The 22259-nt window shown below is 37.4% G+C and overlaps 1 protein-coding gene across 3 annotated transcripts in view; it reads right to left on the reverse strand.

The window, feature by feature from the left end:
- DTD1 (D-aminoacyl-tRNA deacylase 1) overlaps nucleotides 1-22259 on the reverse strand; it is a 213320-nt gene that overhangs the window by 154413 nt on the left and 36648 nt on the right. For all 3 annotated transcript variants that reach the window (XM_020986678.2, XM_020986653.2, XM_020986671.2), the window contains exon 3: nucleotides 17575-17810. In XM_020986678.2, the coding sequence (XP_020842337.1) occupies nucleotides 17575-17810 (236 nt within the window). The remainder of the gene's footprint in view (nucleotides 1-17574; nucleotides 17811-22259) is intronic.

A 22259-nucleotide genomic window follows, 5' to 3' on the forward strand; every position in this document is an offset into this window, starting at 1 on the left:
CCTTAATGTAGAAGCAGCTAAACCTTGTGTTATCCTGATTGTGTTTCCACAATAGTTAAATTATTTCTTTCTGGTTGCTTGCAATATTTCCTCCTTGACCTGGGAACTCTGGAATTTGGCTATAATATTCCCAGGAGTTTTCTTTATGGGATCTCTTTCAAGAGGTGATTGGCGGATTTTTTCAATTTCTATTTTACCCTCTGGTTCAAGAATATAAGGGCACTTTTCCTTAATAATTTCTTGAAAGATGATATCTAGGCTTTCAGGTAGTCCAATAATTTTTAAGTTATTTCTTCTGGATCTATTTTCCAGGTCAGTTGTTTTTCCAATAAGATATTTCACAATGTCTTCTACTTTTTCATTCTTTTGGTTTTATTTTATAATTTCTTGATTTCTCATAGACTCATTAGCTTCAATTTGCTCCATTTTAATTTTTAAGGAATTCATTTTCTTCAGTGAGCTTTTGGACCTCCTTTTCCATTTGGCCAATTCTGCTTTTTAAGGCATTCTTCTCTCCATTGGCTTTTTGGACCTCTTTTGCCATTTGGGTTAGTCTATTTTTTAAGGTATTGTTTTCTCTTCAGTATTTTTGTGTCTCCTTTAGCAAGCTGCTGACTTGTTTTTCATGATTTTGTTGTATCACTACTTTCTCTTCACAATTCTTCTTCTACTTCCCTTACTTGCTTCTCAAAATCCTTTTTGAGCTCTTCCATGGCCTGGGACCAATTCGTATTTTTCTTGGAGGCTTTGGATGTAGGAGCTTTGACTTTGTTGTCTTCTTCTGGTTGTATGCTTTGATCTTGTCACCAAAGTAAGATTCTACAGTCTGAGTTTTTTTGCACTGTTTGCTCATGATCTCAGCCAATTACTTGACTTTTAAACTCTTTGTTAAGGTAGGGTTCTGCTTCCAGGGCAGGGGGTGTACTGTCCCAAGCTTCAGGGGTTTTGTGCAGCTGTTTTCAGAGATATTTCCAGGGACCTGTAAATGTTCAGTTCTTCCAAGGAGGTGTTTACTCCTTTCCTGGCCTATGCTCTGGTCTATCAGTGACCACAAGCACTCTTTTCTGCCTTGGAACTGTGAGGAGGATTCTCTCTTCACTGCCACCACAAGTTCCATCACGTCAGTGCTCCTCCTCACCCCAGGAATGCCACTCAGAACTGTGACCCAGATCCAAGCATGGGCAAAGCAAGAGAATCCTGCCTCAGTGCCAGCAAAGAGATCCCTGCAATACCCCTCTGATCAGCTGTTCAATGCCACCACCGTCTGTGGGCTGAGAGCTCCAGAAGCAAACCAGACTGGGGCCAGACTAAGCTCTTCTCTCACCACAGTCAGACAGAACTTTTCCACTGACCTAAGCTGTCTTTGGTGTTTGTGGGTTGAGAAGTCTGGAAACCACCAAAGCTGCCCGTGATTCAATCCCCTTAGGTTTGCTCCAGGTTCACTGAGGCCTGGTCTTTGCCTGTGTGGCCCACTTTGAACTACGTTCCTCTCCCAGCCCAGTGCAACAGACCTTTCCCATCAAGCATGCAGGTTGTCTTTGGCTGGAAATTTGTTTCACTCTTTTTGTGGGTTCTCTGCCCTCTAGAGTTTGTTTAGAGACATTTTTTACAGATATGTGGAGGGGTTTGGGGGAAAGCTCACACATGCCACTGCTTTTATTCCATCATCTTGGCTCCCCCTCCCTGCTATACACTTTTTATTTTGTTCTTTTTTCTCTCCTTTCTCCCTCATCCCCTTCCACTACAATTAAGCATGGAGATAGATATATAGATATACAGATATAGATATATAGATATAGATATGTATATATATATTGATATATATATACATATATACATACATGCATATATAAACATATACTTTCCCTAAGAGATTCTACTCCTAATCTTTGTCTTTATATTTGTGAATATCTCTTACTTCCTATGCCTCCTGACTCCTCTACTTTACCACCTAGCCCTCCTATTACTTAATCTACCCCCCAACAATCCCTCCCTTATCTTCCCATGCCCATAAATCTAAACATCCTTTTATATGCCCCTCTGACCTATTCCCTCACCTCCCCCTGTAAAGATCCCTCCCTTATCCTCTCCCCCTCCCCTATCCCCTTAGCATTTAATTTCTTTCTAAATTTAGAAGACTTTTATAGTCTTCTAGATGTATATGTATTGTTCCCTCTTGAACCCATTCCCTATGAAAGTAGGTTTCCAGAACTAATTCCCATCTAATTCCTCTGTATCAGTTCTTCCTCTTGCACCTCATTTTTATAAGATAATTACTCTTTTTAGCTGTTCCTGAACAGTTTTACTTTTTCAAGTCATATTATTCTCAGGTCTACCCCAATCCTTCTTATGAATTACCCAATTACTAATAATAATCTTAGACATATGTTTTACATTTTGCATACATAAAAGGTAAACAGTTTGTTCTACTTTGGTACCCAGTCACCTTCATACCATGCTACTACAAGCACCTTGCCTCTCACTTTTCACTTCTAGCATTAGAAACAGTAATCAAAGGCATATGGCCATTACTGGAAAGTATGTGTTAATCAATTGCTTTAGGGCTCCACTAATGATCCCTGTGACATGCCTAAACATAAACCTCTCACTAGCTACTATCCCCCCCCCACCCCGAGAATGTAATTTCCTTGAGAGTAGGAACTATCATGTCAATTTTGTATTGGTATCCCCAGTACTTAATACAATCTATGGGGCATAGTAAAATAATTAGACTGATTCTGTGTCTTTTTTAACTGATCCTATTTACAGTTAATTGATTTTGTCCTATAACTGCCTAAGTCATGATTCTTTGTCTCTGAACTTCCATAATTCAGAAATTTAGCTAGCCTGTAATGAGTTAGAAGTTCCTATTACTCACTGTTCTATTCTTGAATCAAGGAAATGCTTTACTCTTGAAGGATGTAGGTGGACACCAGGGAGTCCTCCTAGTAGAATTTAAGCTCTTTGAAGACAAGCATTATCACACTTTTATACTTATATCCCTGACACTAAGTATGGTGCCTGGCAAATAACAAATATGTGTGTGTGTGTGTGTGTGTGTGTGTGTGTGTGTGTGTTAATTGAAAAAGTCATCTAGTCCAACCTATATTTGAAAAGGAATGACCTCTGACAAGTGATTACTCATTCCTCACTTGAAGAAGCCTGTTTCAAAGCTCTACAGGGATAGCTCTAACTTTTATTAAGTTTTTTCCTTATATAAGATTAAGTCTGTCTCTCTAAAGCTTCCAGTTTATACCTTTTGAAACCAAGCAGAATAACTTCTACATGACAGCCCTTCAAATACCTGAAGACTCCGATTATGGTAAACCCAAGACTACTCGTCAGTAGACTAAATATGCTTATTTCTGGCAACTGTTCCTAAGATGACACAGTCTTTAGTCCCTTTCACCATCCTAATGACCCTTTTCTGGATGCTCTCCAGCTTGCTGGAAATGAACACAACTCTCAAAATGTGGCCTAGGCAAGGCAGAGAGTACAGTGGGTCTGCCCTCATTGTAGATATTATGCTTCTCTGAGTCAATCAATAAGCAAGTATTCATTGAACCCCTATTATATTCTAAGCACTGTGTTAGGGATTGGATGCAAACAAAAATTAAACACTCCCCTCAAATAGTTCATACTCCATAATCTAACAGAAAATTACATTACCTTTTGTAGTTGCCACATCACCCTGTGCCTTCACCTTGAGCTTATGGTACCCTAAAGCCCTCAGATTTTTTCCATGTAATTTGCTGCCTAGCCATGCCAAGCCACTCTGTACTTCTGAAGTTGATTTTTGAACCAAACTACAGAATTATAAATTTATCTCCTAATTTTAATCTTATTAGATCCAGTTAGTCATTACATTTGATCTTAAAATACGTAGAGGAAAATCTAAGCACACAGGTTAGATCCTCTATGGATAATTTATGGAAGGAAATAGACAAATACTGCACAAGACGAGAAGGTTGTGATATGCAGCTTAAGAGGAAACACGTTTAAGGTCAGATTCACAGAAGTACTTGTTGACTTAGTCCTACTTAGAGATTGTGGCATGCGCATTATATCTTCCAACACATTAACTAATTCTCCCAGCTTTGAGTTGACTGAAAATTTGAAATCACTGAAAAAAAAAATGTTGAACAGCACAAAGCAGAGGACAGATCCTCAGCACTCACAGGGTACTTCCCTCCAAATTAAAACATTTATAAGAATTCTTTGTGTACAGTCATTTAATCTTCTTCACAAGATTTCCGTCCATGTTTGTTGAAAACTAGAAACATATTTACTATGTATACAGCTTTTTTCTAACAATGAATCAATTTATTTATTAAAAAAGGAAATGTGGTTAGTCTAGTATGACCTACTCTTGATAAAACCAGCTCTAACTAGTTACCATTTCCTTTCAAAATACTCATAAATCATCCTTTTAATAATTAGTTTTATATTTTGCCAAGTATCAAAGTTAAGCTCCCTAGCCTGAAGTTTACATGCTCTACTCTGCTCCCTTCTTTTGAAATATCAAACATTTGCCTACTTTTATCAGTCAATAAATATTTATGAAACACTCAATACATGCCAGACACTGTGCTAAGCACTAGGGATACAAAGAAAGGCAAAAGACAGTCCCTGCTCTCAAGGAGTTCACAGGTACTAATGAAAGACACAATATGCAAACATCATATACAGGATAAATTAGTGATAACAGAAGGCGGGCACTAGAATTGAGGTGGATCAGGAAATGCTTCATGTAGAAGGAAGCCAATGAAGCCAAGAGGTAGAGAGGAAGAGGGAGAGAATTTCAAGTATGGGGGACAGCCAGTGAAAATGTCCATAGTAGGGAGATGGAATGAATTTGTTCTAGAAACAACAAGGAGGCCAATATCACTGGATCATAGAGTATGTGAGGAGAAATAGGGACGTAAGAAGAAATGGAAAGATGGAAGGGGGAGGAGTAGATTATAAAGGGCTTTGAACACCAAAAAGACAAGTTTATATTTGAATCTGGAGGTGATAGGAAGCCACTGAAGTTTAATGAGTGGGAGGGGGTAACATGGTCAGAGGTATGCTGTAGGAAGATCACTTTGGTAGCTACATAGAAGACAGATTGGTGTGGGAAGAGATTTAAAACAGAGAGATTAACTGGAATGCTATTGCAATATTCTAGACATAAATGATGAGGGGTCTACACCAGGATGGTGATAGTGTCTATGGAGAGAAAGTGCATTAGGGAGAAATGTTATAAAGGTAAAACCAACAGGATCTGGTAACAGATTGGATATCGGGGTTAGCGAAAGTAGGGAGTTGAGCTTGGGTGACTGGGGGGGATGGCCATAATCTTAATGATGGGGTGCTTGGGTGCTTGTACTCGGACCCCACTTCCAAGACCATATTTCTCCCAAGCCTCAAGTTACCCTTCCTGACAGTTTCCCACCAGCCCAAGAACCCTATCTCTGGCAATAACTCATGAGTGGGCCCAGTGAGGCAAACTCTCTCTTTCCTGTTACAAGAACAAGCTGACCTTTGTAGAATCTCCCTTGTACTATCTCGTACCAGCAGAACTATCAAGTACTGATGCCCACAGTTAGGTATACAATCCAGAGGTCAAGCTACAGACATCAATTCCTGAAACAATCTTGTTACAGACATAATAGACCAAAAATATACCCTTTAGGAACCCTCTCTTCCTCCCCCTCCCCACAGTTTCTTCTAGTGAATGATATAGTTGTATGTTATCACCTAATTAGCATACTTGGCACATAATCCACTATTTTTCCTAAGCTTTTGCATCATTCCTGTTAGGTTGCAAATTCCCTAAGGAACTCTGCCCACCATGGCAGAATTCCTTAAGGACCTCTGCCCGCTATATAGCGTAACAATAAATCTTTGCCACCTTGACTTAAAGAATGCTTGAGTCTGTGAATTCATTCCAGATGACCCGTCTTATAGTCTGGTCCTTGAGGGGTCTAAACCTCTCACACTTCAACATTTATAGTAACATGGAAAGTAGGAACTGGGGAGGGAATTGGGAGAAAGATAATGAGTTCAGTTTGGGACATATTAAGTTTAAGATGTCAATGGGAAATTCAGTAGAAAATATCCAATAAGGAGTTAGAAATACAAGAATGGAGGTCAGCAGAGAGGTTAGGTTTGGATTAGTTTAATATAAGGATCATCAGAGCAAACAAATGCATTCAACTGGATTAAAGTCATTTGACTGGCAATAAATTTTGTTTTGGGTCTATGTTTGAAAACCATGATAGTTTTATGTTAATATGGTCATAATTTCTTACCTTATGATTTTGGGAAATCATTGTATAAGAAATGCTATTAATTTGAGCTATGAGGAGATTAATAGGATGTACAAGAACGTGGTCTAGATGAACATATTATGTGAACTAGGACCAAAGCAGGTACTGTGATGGGATAATTTCTGCCTTAATTGTCTTTCTGCTACTTTCTTAAGATGGGCAGGTCATGTGTTAGCATAATCAAGTTTATCAACCACAGGTCCTATGTTAACCAGTTCATTTCCTATTTTAATTAATATAGATCTTCCCTTTCTATCTGTTCTCTGATTCGTAAATCATCTTCCCTTATTTGCTCTTTTAAAGTCCACTAATACCCATCCTGTAACCAAAACCTATATAAGGTTGTAGAAACTAAAGCTCTGGGGTCACCAACTTATTGTTCAGTGATTCCTGCACTGTTGTAAGCATGATAAACTTTGATTTTTTTCTCTCTCTGCATTGTTTATTACATGACTGGCAGCAGTTCTTACCAATGGATCTTGAACAATTATTGTCACAGAACTGATTAAAATATATAAGAACAAAAACCATTTCCCAAGTGATAAATGATTACAGGATCTGAGCAAGCAGTTTACATTAGAAAAAAAACAAACTGAAAAAGGAAAAGAACTTGTATGTTCTAAAATATTTATAAAGAAACTGGAAACTGAGGGTTTAGGAATTTATTTAGGATTTAGGAATTTAGGAATAGCTAAACAAGTTGTGGTATATAATTGAGATAGAAAACTATAGTGCTATAAGAAATGATGAGCTGGTTGATTTAAGAAAAATATGGAAAAGACTTGCATGATGAGAAGAGTGAAATGTGCAGAACTAAGAGAATGTTGTATGCAGTAACAGTAATATTGTTTGAAGAACAATTGTGAACAACAAAGTTATTCTCAGTATTGTAAATACTCAAATCAACTACAAAAGACCTATGAAGGATTATGCCATCCACCTCCAGAGAAAAAAACTGATAAACAGAAGTTTGCATAGTATGGTTTTACAAATATAGATATATGTGCGTGTGCATGTGCATCTCTGTGTGTGTGTGTGGTGTGTGTGTGTGGTGTGTGTGTGTGTGTGTGTGTGTGTATGTGAAATGGTGGCCTTCTCTACTGCAAAATGGGAAGGGAGGGAAGCAAACAGTTTGGAACTTAAAATGTCACAAAAAATAAATTAAATTAAAAAAGAAAAAACAAATTATCAATAAACATATGAAAATATACTCCAAATCAATAAGAGAAATGCACATTTGAAAAAAAAAACCTCATCCCTCAAACATATCAGATTTGCAAACTGACTCCTCAAAAATGATAATACACAGATTACATGAAAACAAGCACACTATTGTACTTCAGTTGAAGCTGTGAATTGGTCCAGCCATTATAGAAAGCAATTTGGAACTATGCCCCAAAAGTTACTAAACTGTACCAACTCTTTGATCCAACTATACCATTACCAGGCCTACACAACCAAAAAGAACAAAGAAAGAAGAAAATGATCCAAATGTACAAAAATATGTAATTAAAGGATACTTTTGCAGTAACAAAGAAATGGAAATTAAGGAGACTCCCATCTCCTAAGGAATGGCTAAGTATAATATATGGATATAACAATATTACTGAGCTGTAAGAAATGACAAAAGGAGAAATCTGGGAAGATCAACACGAATTGATGCATAGTAAAGTTAGCAGAACAGAATAAATTATACAGTAATACATCACAAAGAAAAACAACTTTGAAAGGCTTATGAACTCTGATCAATGCAATGACCAGTAATGATTAAAGAGGACAGATGGTGAAGCATTTTTCCTGCCTCTTGACAGAGAGACAAAGGGCTCAAGATGCAGAATAAGAAAAATATTTTTGCAAACAGCCAAATGTGGCAATTGGATTTGCTTGACTATACAGAACCTGGGCTGCTAGATGGTGTACAATGGATCTGGTGTCGTGAAAATCAGAATTCAAATCCTATCTCAAACACTATGTGACCGTGCACAAGTCACTTAATCTCTGTCTGTGCTGAGATCCTCACCTGTAACATGGGTATAATAACACCTACCTCCCACAGTTTCTATGAGAATCAAATTAGATAATATTTGTGTTTTACAAACCTTAAAGCATTGTATAAATGCTATTTTTTTTAACAAGAGCTTTTTTTTTTCCTCCAGTGGGAGGTTGGTAGCATACATGCAATAGGGTAGCAAAAAAAAAAAAAAGAAGTAAAAAACCATTGATGCATTTTTTTAATGCAAGGAAGAAAATGGAAGAAAGGCCAAAAAGAAACAGAGATAAATGGAATAGCTTTGAAAGTTACCAGGTGAATACATATACATATATGTACACACGCACACACACACACACACACACACACACACACACACACACACATATATGTCCTGAAAAGGAAAAGAAAGTTGTACATGCTAGAGATCTACAGTTTCTTATCTACTCTTATTTTTTTATTCTACTACATGTCTGGAAATGGCCATTTTAAGTGCTTTTTATTAAGTTCAGAATTTTTTTGCACAGGAAATAATTTACAGATAGCAATAAAATTAATTTAAATGGAAAGTTTGGTTCAGAAATTATTTTAGACAAAATTCCACTTTTAAAATTAAGAAAATAAATCGATCCTTGGTCTCTTATATAAATGTATACTGAACAAGTCAAAGAAAGGTGTCAATATGATGTAGATAAGGCCAGTCATAATGCCAGGAACTCCTAGGCTCAAGTTTCACCTCTGATATCTACTCACTGTGTGATCCCGGGTATTTCACTTAACAACACTCAGCATTCTAGACCACCACAATTCCAAGATTACTGGTTGGAAAGAAGGTGCTGGCCTGCACTGTTAAAGAGAGTTCTCCATACTAATGAAATTGCAAGACTAGTCACTACCTTTATATGTAAAATAAATTAATAAATAAATGGATGAATAAATAAATAAATGCATGAATGAATGGAAATATTATTGCTTATCTATAAAATGAGGACATTGGATTAGATGCCCTCAAAGCTCTCTTTCAGCTAGAAATCCATGATAGTATGATTTAATATTTTTAAACAAAGGTTTATTTATAAAAGGAAGAGAGCTGAAAAGGAAAATCAAATTTATTCACAGCTAGTTAAAAACACAGATGCTGAAATAATCTTAAGAATCTTGAAGTAAAAATATTTGGGGGCAGCTAGATGGAGCAGTGGATAGACCATCAGCCCTGAAGTCAGGAGGACCTGAGTTCAAACCCGGCCTCAGACCAAACACTTGACATGTACTAGCTGTGTGACCTTGGGCAAGTCACTTAACCCCGACTGCCTCACTTACAAAAAAAAAAAAGAAAGAAAAATATTTGTTTTGCTCATCTGCATTCCAATACTTTTCCAGCTCAAAGCTGTCCCTCTACAGTTTGGGAAGAAATTAAATCCTCAGAATTAACTAAGAGACAAATATTCTCTTCATTTTAGTTGCCTAAGACTACTTTGCTTCATATCCAGCTAACAAATATTTATTAAAACTTGTTCTATGAAAGCCACTGTTCTAGGCAGCTAAGAATACAAAAGCAAAAAAGAAATCAGATCCACCCTGAAGAAACTTGAATTTTTCTTTTAAATACAGATTTTTATGAATTTGAAGGATGTGAGATACAGCACAATGATTAATTTATGCCTGAAATCATGTGCAATCATCTGTTTTATTGTATTGTGCCATGGAAATACTTGTTTTGTTCCATGGATTGAAAATAAAATAAATTTTAAAAAAAGGTTACACTCCCAGTAACTGGTTAAGCTCTTATCCCCTACTTAAATAAAGAAGTTATATCAGAAAAAAAAGACTATATAGTTTAGAAATATATTTTCATTAACATTTCCTTGCTTGTTTTTTATCTAAATGATCTATTAAAGTATCCTATTTCTCTAGGCTCTAATTAACCGCACAATAACATCCTTGTTTTCAGCAGGGCTGCTTAAAGCTTCTAGTGTTATTTTAAAAATCCATATTTTAAAAAATGAACAGAACATTGAGAAGTGGTACGTATCAAAGCTGGGACTTGAACCTCTGAGATAATGGGGTACAGAAGACCAAGGAGAAAAGTAACAACTGGAAAGAAAAAAAGGACTCATGTAGGAGATGGTATTTGAGTTAAGCTTTGAAGAAAGTAAGGGAGTCTAAAAGGCAGAAAGAGCATATTCTAGACAAAGGGAAGGGGCCTATACAAGCATAGAGATAGGAGCTGGAATATCCTGTACAAGGAAAGCAAGTAGGCCAGTCTGACTAGAATACAGAATGTATGAACAAGAATAAAGAATAAGCCTGGAAAAGTAGCATAGAGCACACCTGGAAAGGAAAGATGGAGTGATAAATGTCAAACAGAAAAGATTACAGGAACAGTAACAAACTACGGAGGCTTTCTGAGGAGAGCAATGACATGCGCTTTAGGAATATCCATTTAAAAGTTATGTGGAGGATGGATGAGAGAAAGGAAAAGCTTATGACAGGGAGATCATATAGAAGGCTATAGCAACAGAGTAGGCAAGATGTGATAAAGGTCTGAACAAGGATGGTGGTCCTGTGAGTAGAGAGAAGGGGACAAATGCCAGAGATGTTGCAGAGACAGAATCAACAGGATTTGAAAATTCATGTGTTATTGGGAGGGGAAAAGGAGGAAGAAAAGAAGAAATATCAGTGGATGATTGAGACTGTAAAGCTGAATGACAAGAATTCTGGTGTCTTTGACAAAAGATTGGATGGAAATGTTAGAACCAATAAGCAGAGCTTCCAAGTCGAAGAAAAAATACTGCAAGTAATACTTTAAGTACCTCAGTCAGGATCAACAGGATTTAGCAGCCACTATTTTAAAGAAACAGAGAGCTTGGATTATGACATTTCAGAAGGTAAAGGAACACAAAACTACTGAAGCTTGTAACCGAGAATCACTTACTCAGCAAAACTGAGCATAATCTGAACAGGGGGGAAAATGGACCTGTAATGAAGATCCTGATGAAAAGACTCCTAAATTGTGTGTGATCCTGCCTAAGGCTTCTTGGTATTCATAGGAGAAGCTTTGCACTTTGGCTCTAATATTTCTAGGAGTTTTCATTTTAGGGTTCTTGTAGGAGGTAATAATGTATTTCTTCTATTTCTATTTTGTCCTCTGGTTCTAAGAAGTCTAGACAGTTTTCTTTTATGATTTCTTGAAATATGATGCCTAGACTTTTTCTGGTCATGGACTTCAGGAAGTTCAATCACTCTTAGACTACCTATTCTTCATCTATTTTCCAGCTCAAATTTTTTTTTCTTGCAGTAAGATACCTTAAATCTTCTTCTACTTTTCAGCCTTTTGGCTTTAATATTTCTTGTTTTCTCATGGCGTCATTGCCTTCCATTTCATCTATTATAATTTTCAGGGAGTTTGTTGCTTGGGCAAGGTTTTGCTCCTCTTGTGCCAACCTTTCCAATTTTTTCCTCTAGAATTCTCATTTCATTTATAAAAAACATTTTAACTTTGTTTTTTAAAACTGCTGCTTTATCTCTTCCAGGAATACCAGCTGAATTTGTGTATGAGCTATTTTTCTTCAAAGCTTTCCTTGTAGATGGTCTGTCTTCTATGTGTGTATCTTGAGCATCCTTGTCACCATAATAGCTTTCTATGGGGGGAGGGGGGGAGTGTTGTTGTTGTTGTTTATTTGCTCATTATTCCAGCTTACCTCCTGACTTTGGACTTTATATTAGGGCTGGGAGGGAATGTCTGGTCCAGATGCTGCTTTCCTGAGATATTGAATATTGTTATACCAGGATCTCAGGGACATCTCTGGCTCATCATCAGATTTCAGTGTTCCCAAAGTAGTCTGATACACAGCAAAGTCGAATCACTGTCCCTGTATGACCTCTGCAAGTTCCTGACCTGAGTTTAAGTCTTATCAACAGGCTTGTGGGCTTGTTCCTGGTTAGAGTTTAGTAGACTGCTGCTAGACTCAGCCATTATCAGTCAACTGTAAAGCTCCACAGGACCATAGTAACAGAACTGTAGGCTTTCCTCCATCTGGGATTCCTGCCCTGGTTATTCTGCAGTCTTCAAATTAGGATGGAGGCTAGAAATGAGACCCTGCCCCACTCCTGAAGTCATGGCCATATAGCTACTGTTTGCTTCTCAATTTGTTCTTCATTCATTATCCAGCCTGAGGTCTACTACCACTTCTTGGCCTGGAATGCCACGTCTAGGCTCAGGTCCCTCTTCAATCCTCCTGAGTCTGTGACCTGGATTAGGTACTAAATGACAGAACTGCCACTTAGCAGCTATTCCCACATCCTGCACAAGGTCAGGGATCCCTAGTATAGGTCTGGGACCTCTTCTTGCCCTAGTACACACACACCCTTGGTCCTCTTTCAGTTCCTGGACAGTAGAATATTCCATACAGTGCACCCCAGGCCAGATCCTGACCTCAGTATCTGAAGACCTCTCTGACTTTCTCCCTATGCTCACTTGGGCTAGAAATGTGACTCACTATGATTTTTTTCTTGGATTTCCTGATCAAGACTTGTTCTTACAGCTTTTTAGATCTCTGTGGAAGAGATACGGTGGGTGAGCTTAGTTGTAGTTCTTCTTGCTATTCTGCTATTCTACCTCTCAATATTCTCTCAATCATCTTTTTTTGTTGGTAACAAGATCCAAGATTCTTTTTCATATCTTTGACACACTCCCCACTATTTCAGATATCTTTAAACTTAATCTTTCAATGGTCTCAAAGCAGTGTTACTACCTCCAGCATAGCTTTAGATACTTGATCTATTCTACCTGCTCTTCTCGTCTTTATTTAATTAGTGCCATTTCAACTTCCTCATATAACACAAAGCACTATTTCCTCCTGAATTTGCTCAGAGTCCAAATGTGGCTCCACGTTGTAGTGGAAAAAGAATTCTTTACCTGTACCTAAAATCTGCCTTACCTGCTTTCCCATTTTGTGTTGTTTTATGTTCTAAATGCTGATCAAAATCTAACTTTAAAAAAAATCTAATTTAAAGAATAAAGCTGTTTTTTTCCATATCAGAAATAAGAAAAGGTTGAAGAAAAAGAGCTCTATTAAGTACAAAGTTGCAAAGTTGGCAGAACTATTTTTCAATGTTATTCAAGGCTACTATCTGTCAACTCCTTCAATTCTCACAGATGTTGCCTTTCATGAGTTTAATTCTATCTCTTAGATAAGAGTGACTCCTCCATACATTCTCATGCATCTGGTCACACAGATACCCTTTGCCATCTGGCAGATGAATTAAATGAATAATTTTGTCTCAAACCCCTCTTCTGCTCAATTCCAACTTCAAGAACTGCAGACCCCAGGAGGAGTGCCAAGTGAGCTTTGAAAATTACATAATAGGGGTGGAGCCAAGATGGTGGAGTAAAAGCAGTGACTTGCTTGCGCTCTCCGCTAAACCCCTCCAAATACCTGTAAAAACTGGCTCTAAACAAATTCTAGAGTAGCAGAACCCACAAAAAGACAGAGTGAAACAAATTTCCAGCCTAAGACAACCTGGATGGTTGTTGGGAAAGGAGCCCAGTTCAGACTAGGCCATGCAGGCAAAGACCAGGCTCAGTGAACATGAAGCAGGCCTAAGGGGACTGAATCATGGTAAGCTGTGGCAGTTTCCAGACTATTCAACCCACAAACACCAAAGACAATTAAAAGGTCAGTAGAAAAGGTCTGTCCGACTGAGGTGAGAGAGGAGTTCAGTCTGGCCCCAGTCCGGGGTGCTTCCGGGAGCTCTCGGCCCACAGACAGTAGGGGGATCGAGCAGCTGATCAGAGGGGGATTGCAGGGATCTCTTTGCTGGCACTGAGACAGAATTCTCCTGCTTTGCCCACGCTTTGATCTGGGTCGCAGTTCTAGGTGGCAGTCCTGGGGTGAGAAGGAGCGCTGGCGTGGTGGAGCTTGTGGTGGCAGTGAAGAGACAATCCTCCTTACAGTTTCAAGGCAGAAAAGAGTGCTTGTGGTCACTCATACACCAGAGCACAGCCCAGGAAAGGAGTAAACACTTCTCCTTTGATTATACCATGTTGGAAGGACTGAAAATTTATGGGTCCCTAGAAGTATCTCTGAAAACACCAAACAAAACCCCCAAAGCCTGGGACAGTACATTCTCTGCCCTGGAAGCAGACCCCTATCTTAATAAAAAGTTTAAAAGTCAAATAATTGGCTGGGATCATGAGCAAACAGCACAAAAAAAAAAGTCAGATCATAGGAAATTACATAAGAACTAAAGATATTAATGAATGTGTTAAAGAAAGAAAAAAAACAATCTAAAAACTATATGATTCCTAACACCTTTGTGTATCCTTTTCTACCACTCTGCCACTGTCACTGCAGAAAGGGTCTGCACAACACTGAGAACTATTTTGGGTGTTTTTCTTTGTTTCATGCATTGACACAACTCAATACTTCATCACCACGTAGCCAGCTTCCTGATGATGAGCCTATATGTACTTAGCAAGGCTTTCCCTTATGAAGCAGATATAGTCTGTTGTCAAGATTATACTAAAAGTACTTCCATCCTAGTGGAACCTTCTAGAGTCTAAGCACTACTGACAGACTTTGAGACTCCAGAGTCATATATCACAACAACACCTAAGGGAAGGTGTAGTATAACTCTTCAATGTCACATTAACTCTTTGCCTACTTTGAAACAGAACTACTTACCATAAACAAGACAGAGCTGATTCAAAAAAAAGGATTCATTCCCTAGCTCTGAATGTCTATTCTAATTTTTCCTGCCCATGACTTCAATAATTCTCAAAACTATAACTAGAATGAAGCAACCTGGGTTTTATACCAGGCATCTATCTGAGGAATGTATTTCCCTTGTAATAGTTAAGAAATCACAATCTCTGTACCTCTCACCTTGTGTTCTTTCACCAGCTCATGACTTTTCATGGGAAGGATGAGCTGTACCCCACCTTATGAAGCTGGATCTACCACTATACTGTCATCAACACTACCACACTCTTTCTTCATGCCTCCATCATCTTTGCCCCAGGTAAAAAATTCCTAGTTAACCTCTGATAGATTTCCCTCCCCCAGTAAACAGGCATTGAGGGCTCAGCAAATAGAAACATCCCACATTACTGATTTAGGTCCAGTAGTGATGAAAATGATTATTTGGAGGGGCAGTTGGAAAGAGTTAAGAAGCAACTTTTTTTTTAAAGGGACAAAAAAGCAGAGGATAAAAAAGGGCTTTACCACGAGAAACCATTCCACCAATGGAACAGACAATAGACTTTTTCTCACAAACATTTTGGAAAAGAATTCAATTATTAACTTTGTAACTGACAGCCTGATATCCTCCCTAATTCTGGTAACTCTTTTAAGTGTTCTTATGCTATTACATCTACCTCCAAAACCAGTGAATTTGGTTTTTGCTGTTGGTATCTCCTCAAGTAGCTTTACTGCTTATGTATTTATCTAGTGATATTGATATTGACAAGGAAACTGGGAACCAGAATTTTAAAATATAATTTACTATGCTTTATTTTTGTCAGTCAATGATCATTTAAGTGGTTACTCTATCTGTGCCAGGCACTATGCTAAGCGCTGGAGGTACAAAGGCAAAAAAAAAAAATCCATGACCATACATACAGGCTCAAGAAGATCACAGTTTGATAAGGAGACAATATGCACATATCTGACAGACTACAGAAGGACCAGTGCCTTGTTCCACTTCATCCCTCAATTCAGAGCATTTCTCCATGTCTAGAATTCTCTCCCTCCTAATCTCTACTTCCTGGCTTCTGTGAAGTTCCAGTTAAAATCCCACCTTCTATTGGGAAGCCCTCCCTGATCTCCATTGATTCCAGTGACTTCTCTCTGTTTGCTGTTTCCACTTTATCCTATATATAATCTTGTCTGCACATAACTGTTTGCATATAGTCAGGGATCGTCTTTTACCTTTCTTTGTATCCCCAGGGCTTAGCACAATGCCTGGAACATAGCTGTCACTTAATAATTATTTAATGACTGACTGGCTTTTTAGAGGAATTTGAGAAGCCTGGCTCCCTTGCAACCTCTTACTCTGCCATTCTGATTAGGAGCCAGAATAGACAATTTAGGTTTACCTTCTACTGGCACTTCAGTTAGAACTCTGGTACATAAGCTCCTACTGAATATTCTAGTTCCAATATAGACAATGAGTCCAGTAGGGAGAAAGGACTGTCTTCTTCAAAAAGCAATTATTCAGGGAAATCAACCTTCTCTATAGATGTAGGAGAAAGCAAGTGATAGCTCAGGCAAATATTATAATCACATAAATACACAGCTCTTTTCATAACACAAGGTATGGAATGAATTACCAATATCATAATTGTTTTATATATAGTGTGTATAATATTTGTCTGAGTGTATACATATATATACATATACAGACACACATGTATATATTTCCTGACAATATCAAAAACAAGACATTTAAAAATTTAACTTCTAAAGGGCTATCAAAAATGTAGCCATCATATTTGACAATGGACAGGAATATTTGAGAAAGAAATGGAGAGCAGTCTTCCTCATGGAATAGCAATGTTCTATTCCAGTAGGACAGTAATGGAAATAGAAAACACTACAACAAATTTTTTAAAAGATAAAAATTCTTCTATTACCTAAAGCATTTCCCCCAATATTTTAAATGGCTGAAAGGGTGTATGAAGGACCAAAAGGACATATGGCAAACAATGAAAACAATACAAACAAATTAAAAAGCACTAACTGCAACCTGAACAATAATTTAGTATCACAGTTTAAAAATAATCAACAAAAAAAAATTGAAATTCTATCCACATCCAAAGAAAGAACTATGGAGTTTGAATGTAGATCGAAGCATACTATTTCCTATTTTTTTCTTCTGTTTTGTTTTGTTTCCTCTTTTTAGTGATTCCTTCTATTGGTTCTAATTCTTCCTTACAAAATCACTAATGTGAAAATACGTTTAATAAGAATATATATGTATAGACCATATCAGATTACGCGCCATCTTAGGGAGGGAGAAGGGGAGAGAGGGGGAGAAAAATTTAAAACTCAAAAGCTTATGGAAGTGATTGTTGATAAATCAAAATAAATTAATAAAAAAAAAATTTAATTGAAATTGCCAGAGGGAAAAAAGTATTTATTTCTAACATGTTACTAGTTTTTTTGATGAGGTAGCAAATCTAACTAACCTTCTACCAAAATTTGTATAATTCCCACAGTGAGGCCTTTTTTTCATTTTTTTCCCCCTTCTTATTCTATAGGCACAACATACCTTTAATGAACTCTGGTTTATAAGCCTTTCTAAGCTGCTCAAGGAAATTGTTGTAGAAAATCTCTGCTTGCTCCGTAGGCATCGCCATATGATAGTCTGGTTTGTTCCCTTTCAGAATACACTGAAGCGTAAACTGGCTCACACACAACACTTCATACTGTTTGTCCATCACACTTTTTGACCAGTGTTTCCCACTTTCGTCTTCAAACACTCTCAGGTTTAAAATCTTTCGAACCCTGCAAAGAAAAACACAGCAGTGAAAGCTAACTGTAGGGACATAAGCAATCCCCCCTCAAAACACACCCATCTAAGAATATGTTGCTAGGTTTCCACATCTATAAAATGAGGGAACTGGACTGGATGATCCTAAATCCCTTGTAGCTCTAGTAATACAACCCTATGAAATAAGGGAAACAATTTGTGAATTGGTATAGAATGCAACTGAGAAAAATCAAATGTGTATAATTCACCAACTAAGATCACTACCTTTTTTGGGTGGAAGAAATTCCTCAAATATACAACCATATACTAAAACATTAAGTTTATCCTTTAAGTTCAAAATAAAGTCTTCCCCAAAATTGAAATTAACATGCATACCATAAACAACAATAACTAAGTCTTCTCTACCTTGGACCCTACCTAGGTAGAATTTATGGACAGCATCACTCTCTCACCTCCAATCTTGTCACATAAGAACAGCTAGTAAGCAAAAATCAATCCAACTCTATTGCTACCAAAATTTACTTTCCAAAGAAGCAAGTAGAAAAAATAGTGCTGAAACTACAATGTGGTGTACTGAAAAGAACATTGTAAGTGAGAGAAAAGATTATGGTTCTGGTCTAAGCTCTACACAGGCATAAACAAACTGTATGACCGTAGGCAGGTCATATAAGCCATTTTAGCTTTTCCTTCATATGTATGAAACAATTTTGTCACCCTCATATACAAAATAAAGAGGTTGTGGTAGAGAGGTGGAGGACTTTACTGGAGTACAAAATGTTACATGTGCTATCAGACTTAATTTGATATATGGTCTGATTTTGCATATAGTTAATTTTCCTTTATTATAAAGGAAGTAGGTACAAGATTTATATTTAGAGATTACTATGATGTAAAAGCAAAAGGTACCAATAACATGTTCTTAATTTAAATTTAAAAAAGATTAAATAAGGGGGCTGAAAAAAAAAGAGGCTCTTGTGTGATCTTACCTTTTACTTGTTACTTTAAGTAGCAGAGAGCTCTCCTGCCCATCATGTGCCTAAACCAGGGGTGAAGAACCTGCAGCCTCAAGGCCACATGTAGCCTTCTAGGTCTTGGGGTGCGGCTTTTTGACTGAGTCCAAGTTTTACAGAACACACCTTTTTATTAAGGGGATTTGTTCTGTGAAGTTTGGATTCAGTCACAGGGCTGCACTTGGGGACCTAGAGGGCCACATGTGGCCTCGAGGCCACAGGTTCCCCAAACCCTTAACAGCCATTCTGTAGCTATACCACAAGCTTAAATCAAAACTTGAATTTCCATATAAAAATTCAAGTCAACTTAAATTGGGATGGTTTGTACTTCACAATAAATTATAGTTCTTCATTGACATTTTTCTCATAAATCTAATCAACCTCTGCAAGGTTAAAGAGATACAGTACATATTGTCTAGCTTTATACCTATTTTACAACAGGATGAAAAAAGTAGCCAGTCAACCACTACCTTAAGAGTCTCACAGTCATGTCAAAAATCTCAAAGAGCCTAGGTTAAGGAAATCTTTCTAAGTATATAACATGCCCTCTACTTCAAAAGGCATTTTGTATTTTTATTTCAATGAGGGTTGTTTTTATGTGTAAATCTAATATGTGGTTGGATCATTTGAGGAGTGCTAGAATATCTTAAGCACAATACTGAAATTTCATCATTAGAGATTAACTCCTTTTGACCAAGGTTTTGAGTTTCTAGTAGTACTCTTGAAATGGAAATACCCCTAAAGGATTAATGCAGTAAGTCATTATCATTCAACAATATCTTAGTAGGGAGTAGTTTTAAGAAACTGCTTTCTAACCTGATATCACAGCTGTACTGTGAAAAAGTGGGAGAAAAAGACCTAAGGTACAGACTATACCTAGCAGGTCTCTGTACAGTACCCCCAACAAAAGTTGCAGACAGCTAGGGAACAAAAATAAGGATGTTGGAAATTTAAAGTAAGGTATACCAAAAGGATAAAGGATGGTAAGAAGGAGTCTTTAGCAAAAGCACAAAAGACACTTTACAGACTTCACAAGTTTGCATTTACACATTACCATTAAGGAGTAGCTATCTCTCAGAGTTTCAGATGGCTTTGCAGAACAGTGAAGCCCAGTTGATTTCTCTAATTTATTTCTGTGTACAAACTGTGTAAAATCATCAAAAAGGTTTTCTCCTATTTGTGACATTTCACCATCAGTCCCTGTATTGCCATAATTTCATGTTTAGAATTGATATAATTTTTATATAACTAACCTTTAATTTTCTTTAAACACAACTCAAACATTAAAAATAAAGTGGTAATTCTATTTAAGTTGCTGGGGGAAAAAATCAATCTACACAAACTTGTATCCTAAAAACCACTAAACAATTCCAGTGGACCTGTGACCTCATGGATGTGAATATTCCCTCCAATAAAGCAAGCAAGGATTTATTAAGCACCTACTATGGCCCAAGCATTGGGGATAAGAAAACAAAAATTAAACAGTCCTTGACCTCAAAGAAGCCACTATTAGGGGAGACATAAATAAGTACACAGAGAATATACACAAAACAAATACAATGCAACTCTGAAAGGGAAGGAACTAAAACTGAGGGAAAATAACAAAAAGCTTCAAATAGAAGGCACTGATGAGCAGAGTCTTGAAGGAAACAAGGAATTCCAAGAAGCTAGCAGCAGCTAGGTGGCACAGTGGATAGAGCACCAGCCCTGAAATCAGGAGGACTTGAGTTCAAATCCGGTCTCAGACCAAACACCTGACACTTACTAGCTGTCTGACCCTGGGCAAGTCACTTAACCCTAATTGCCTTAAAAAAAGAAAAGAAAAGAAAAGAAATACGAATTCCAAGAATCAGATATGAGGAGGGAGTACATCCTAGACATGAAGGACAACCAACGCAAAGGCATGGCGATGGAAGATGGAGAGTCATATGTGAGGACAAGCAAACAATGCAGATGTCAACTGACCCATGTCTGCCCATTCTGTGTGATTCTCATCTATGTTCTCCCATATATTCACAAGTGTTCCACCCAAAATGCTAGCGACATTCTTCACATTTTCTTTGCATTATGTGCATACCAATGGAGGGTAAATGCTGAATGTCCACTGGTTACCCCTTGCTCTATGTGATAAGCCCATCATTTTTTCCAATCATGTTTTTCAAGTGTCTATCCTAGATATAACACTAACACGCAAACTCTACAGATTGTCCATCAAATTGTACAATGCCGTCTAAACAGCTGGCATTCTTCACCCATTCGGTTTTTCCAGTATAGACAGCTGAGCCAAATTCTTATGAATGATTTTGGATTTCACATAAGGTGATTCTGCTCTGATGACATCCTTTATATAATTTCAGTGAAACATCTCATTTATAATGTGCTGCAGCTTACTTAAGCACTGTTTCACTACAATTTAGGTGGTCTTCAGTATTAATTTTCAGCAACTGTAGTATTCCATGACTCCAGCCATACAACTTCACTGGAAGAATACTTGTACTCAGATGGATGGGCTTTAGGAAATGCACCTTCCTCCTTTCATTGAAGAGATAAGGCCCCTTGAGTGCAGAAGGTAGTCTATGCTGTCAGATAAAATCACTGTATTGATTGGTTTTGCTTAATTGTATTTCTATTACAAGGAAAAATTCACCGTAGGGATTGGTTTTGCTTAATTGTATTTCTACTACAAGGAAAAATTCACCGTAGGGAAGATGAGTATATCCAGAAATTACTGTAATATAAAAACAAAAGACATCAATAATCTAAAACGTAAGCAACAAAAAAAGAAGGTCCTTAGATTCAGCATGAGATTTAGGGTCATTAAAAAAAAACTGAAGAATTTCCCAATGGCAATCTAACTTGTTCTCCTCCTCCAATTCAAATGCAGCCTCAACAACCTTGGCATTTACAGTGGCTGTTCAAGAGACATATCATGATAGACAAACTGTGAACATTTCCCATCAAACAGAATATAACAGTCTGGACAATAATCATTCTTCATCCACTTGGCTTTTCCAGAGCAGATAGTTCAAACTCTTTTGAAGTATAGATCTCATTTAGGAGGCTGCCCTGTTGACTGACACAATGAGCACAAAATCATCCATCACTTAGCATACTACTTAGCACACAGTAGGTGGTTAATAAATGCTTTTCCTTCTTTCATTCATTCAACCATAATCAGGAGCATCTGAAAGATCTCACCATACATAGAAAGTCCTTCTGAAGTTTAAATTTTGAAATGGACCTCCTTTATGACCATGGGAAATGCCTTTGACAAACCTACATCTCTGTTTTATGTTTCACTACAAATTAAAAAATTAAGGTTCACTGAACCAACTTCTCTCCATTGTTACATGTTTCATACTATTTTCTGAGTTTGGCATGTGCACTGAGAGAACTTGTTAAAGGAAACTCTTTAAAACAAGATTTTTTTTGTCTTACTGAATAAAAAATCTT

Source organism: Phascolarctos cinereus, unplaced genomic scaffold (assembly GCF_003287225.1).
Source record: "Phascolarctos cinereus isolate Bilbo 61053 unplaced genomic scaffold, phaCin_HiC Scaffold_2;HRSCAF=192, whole genome shotgun sequence".
Taxonomy (NCBI): Eukaryota; Metazoa; Chordata; class Mammalia; order Diprotodontia; family Phascolarctidae; genus Phascolarctos; species Phascolarctos cinereus.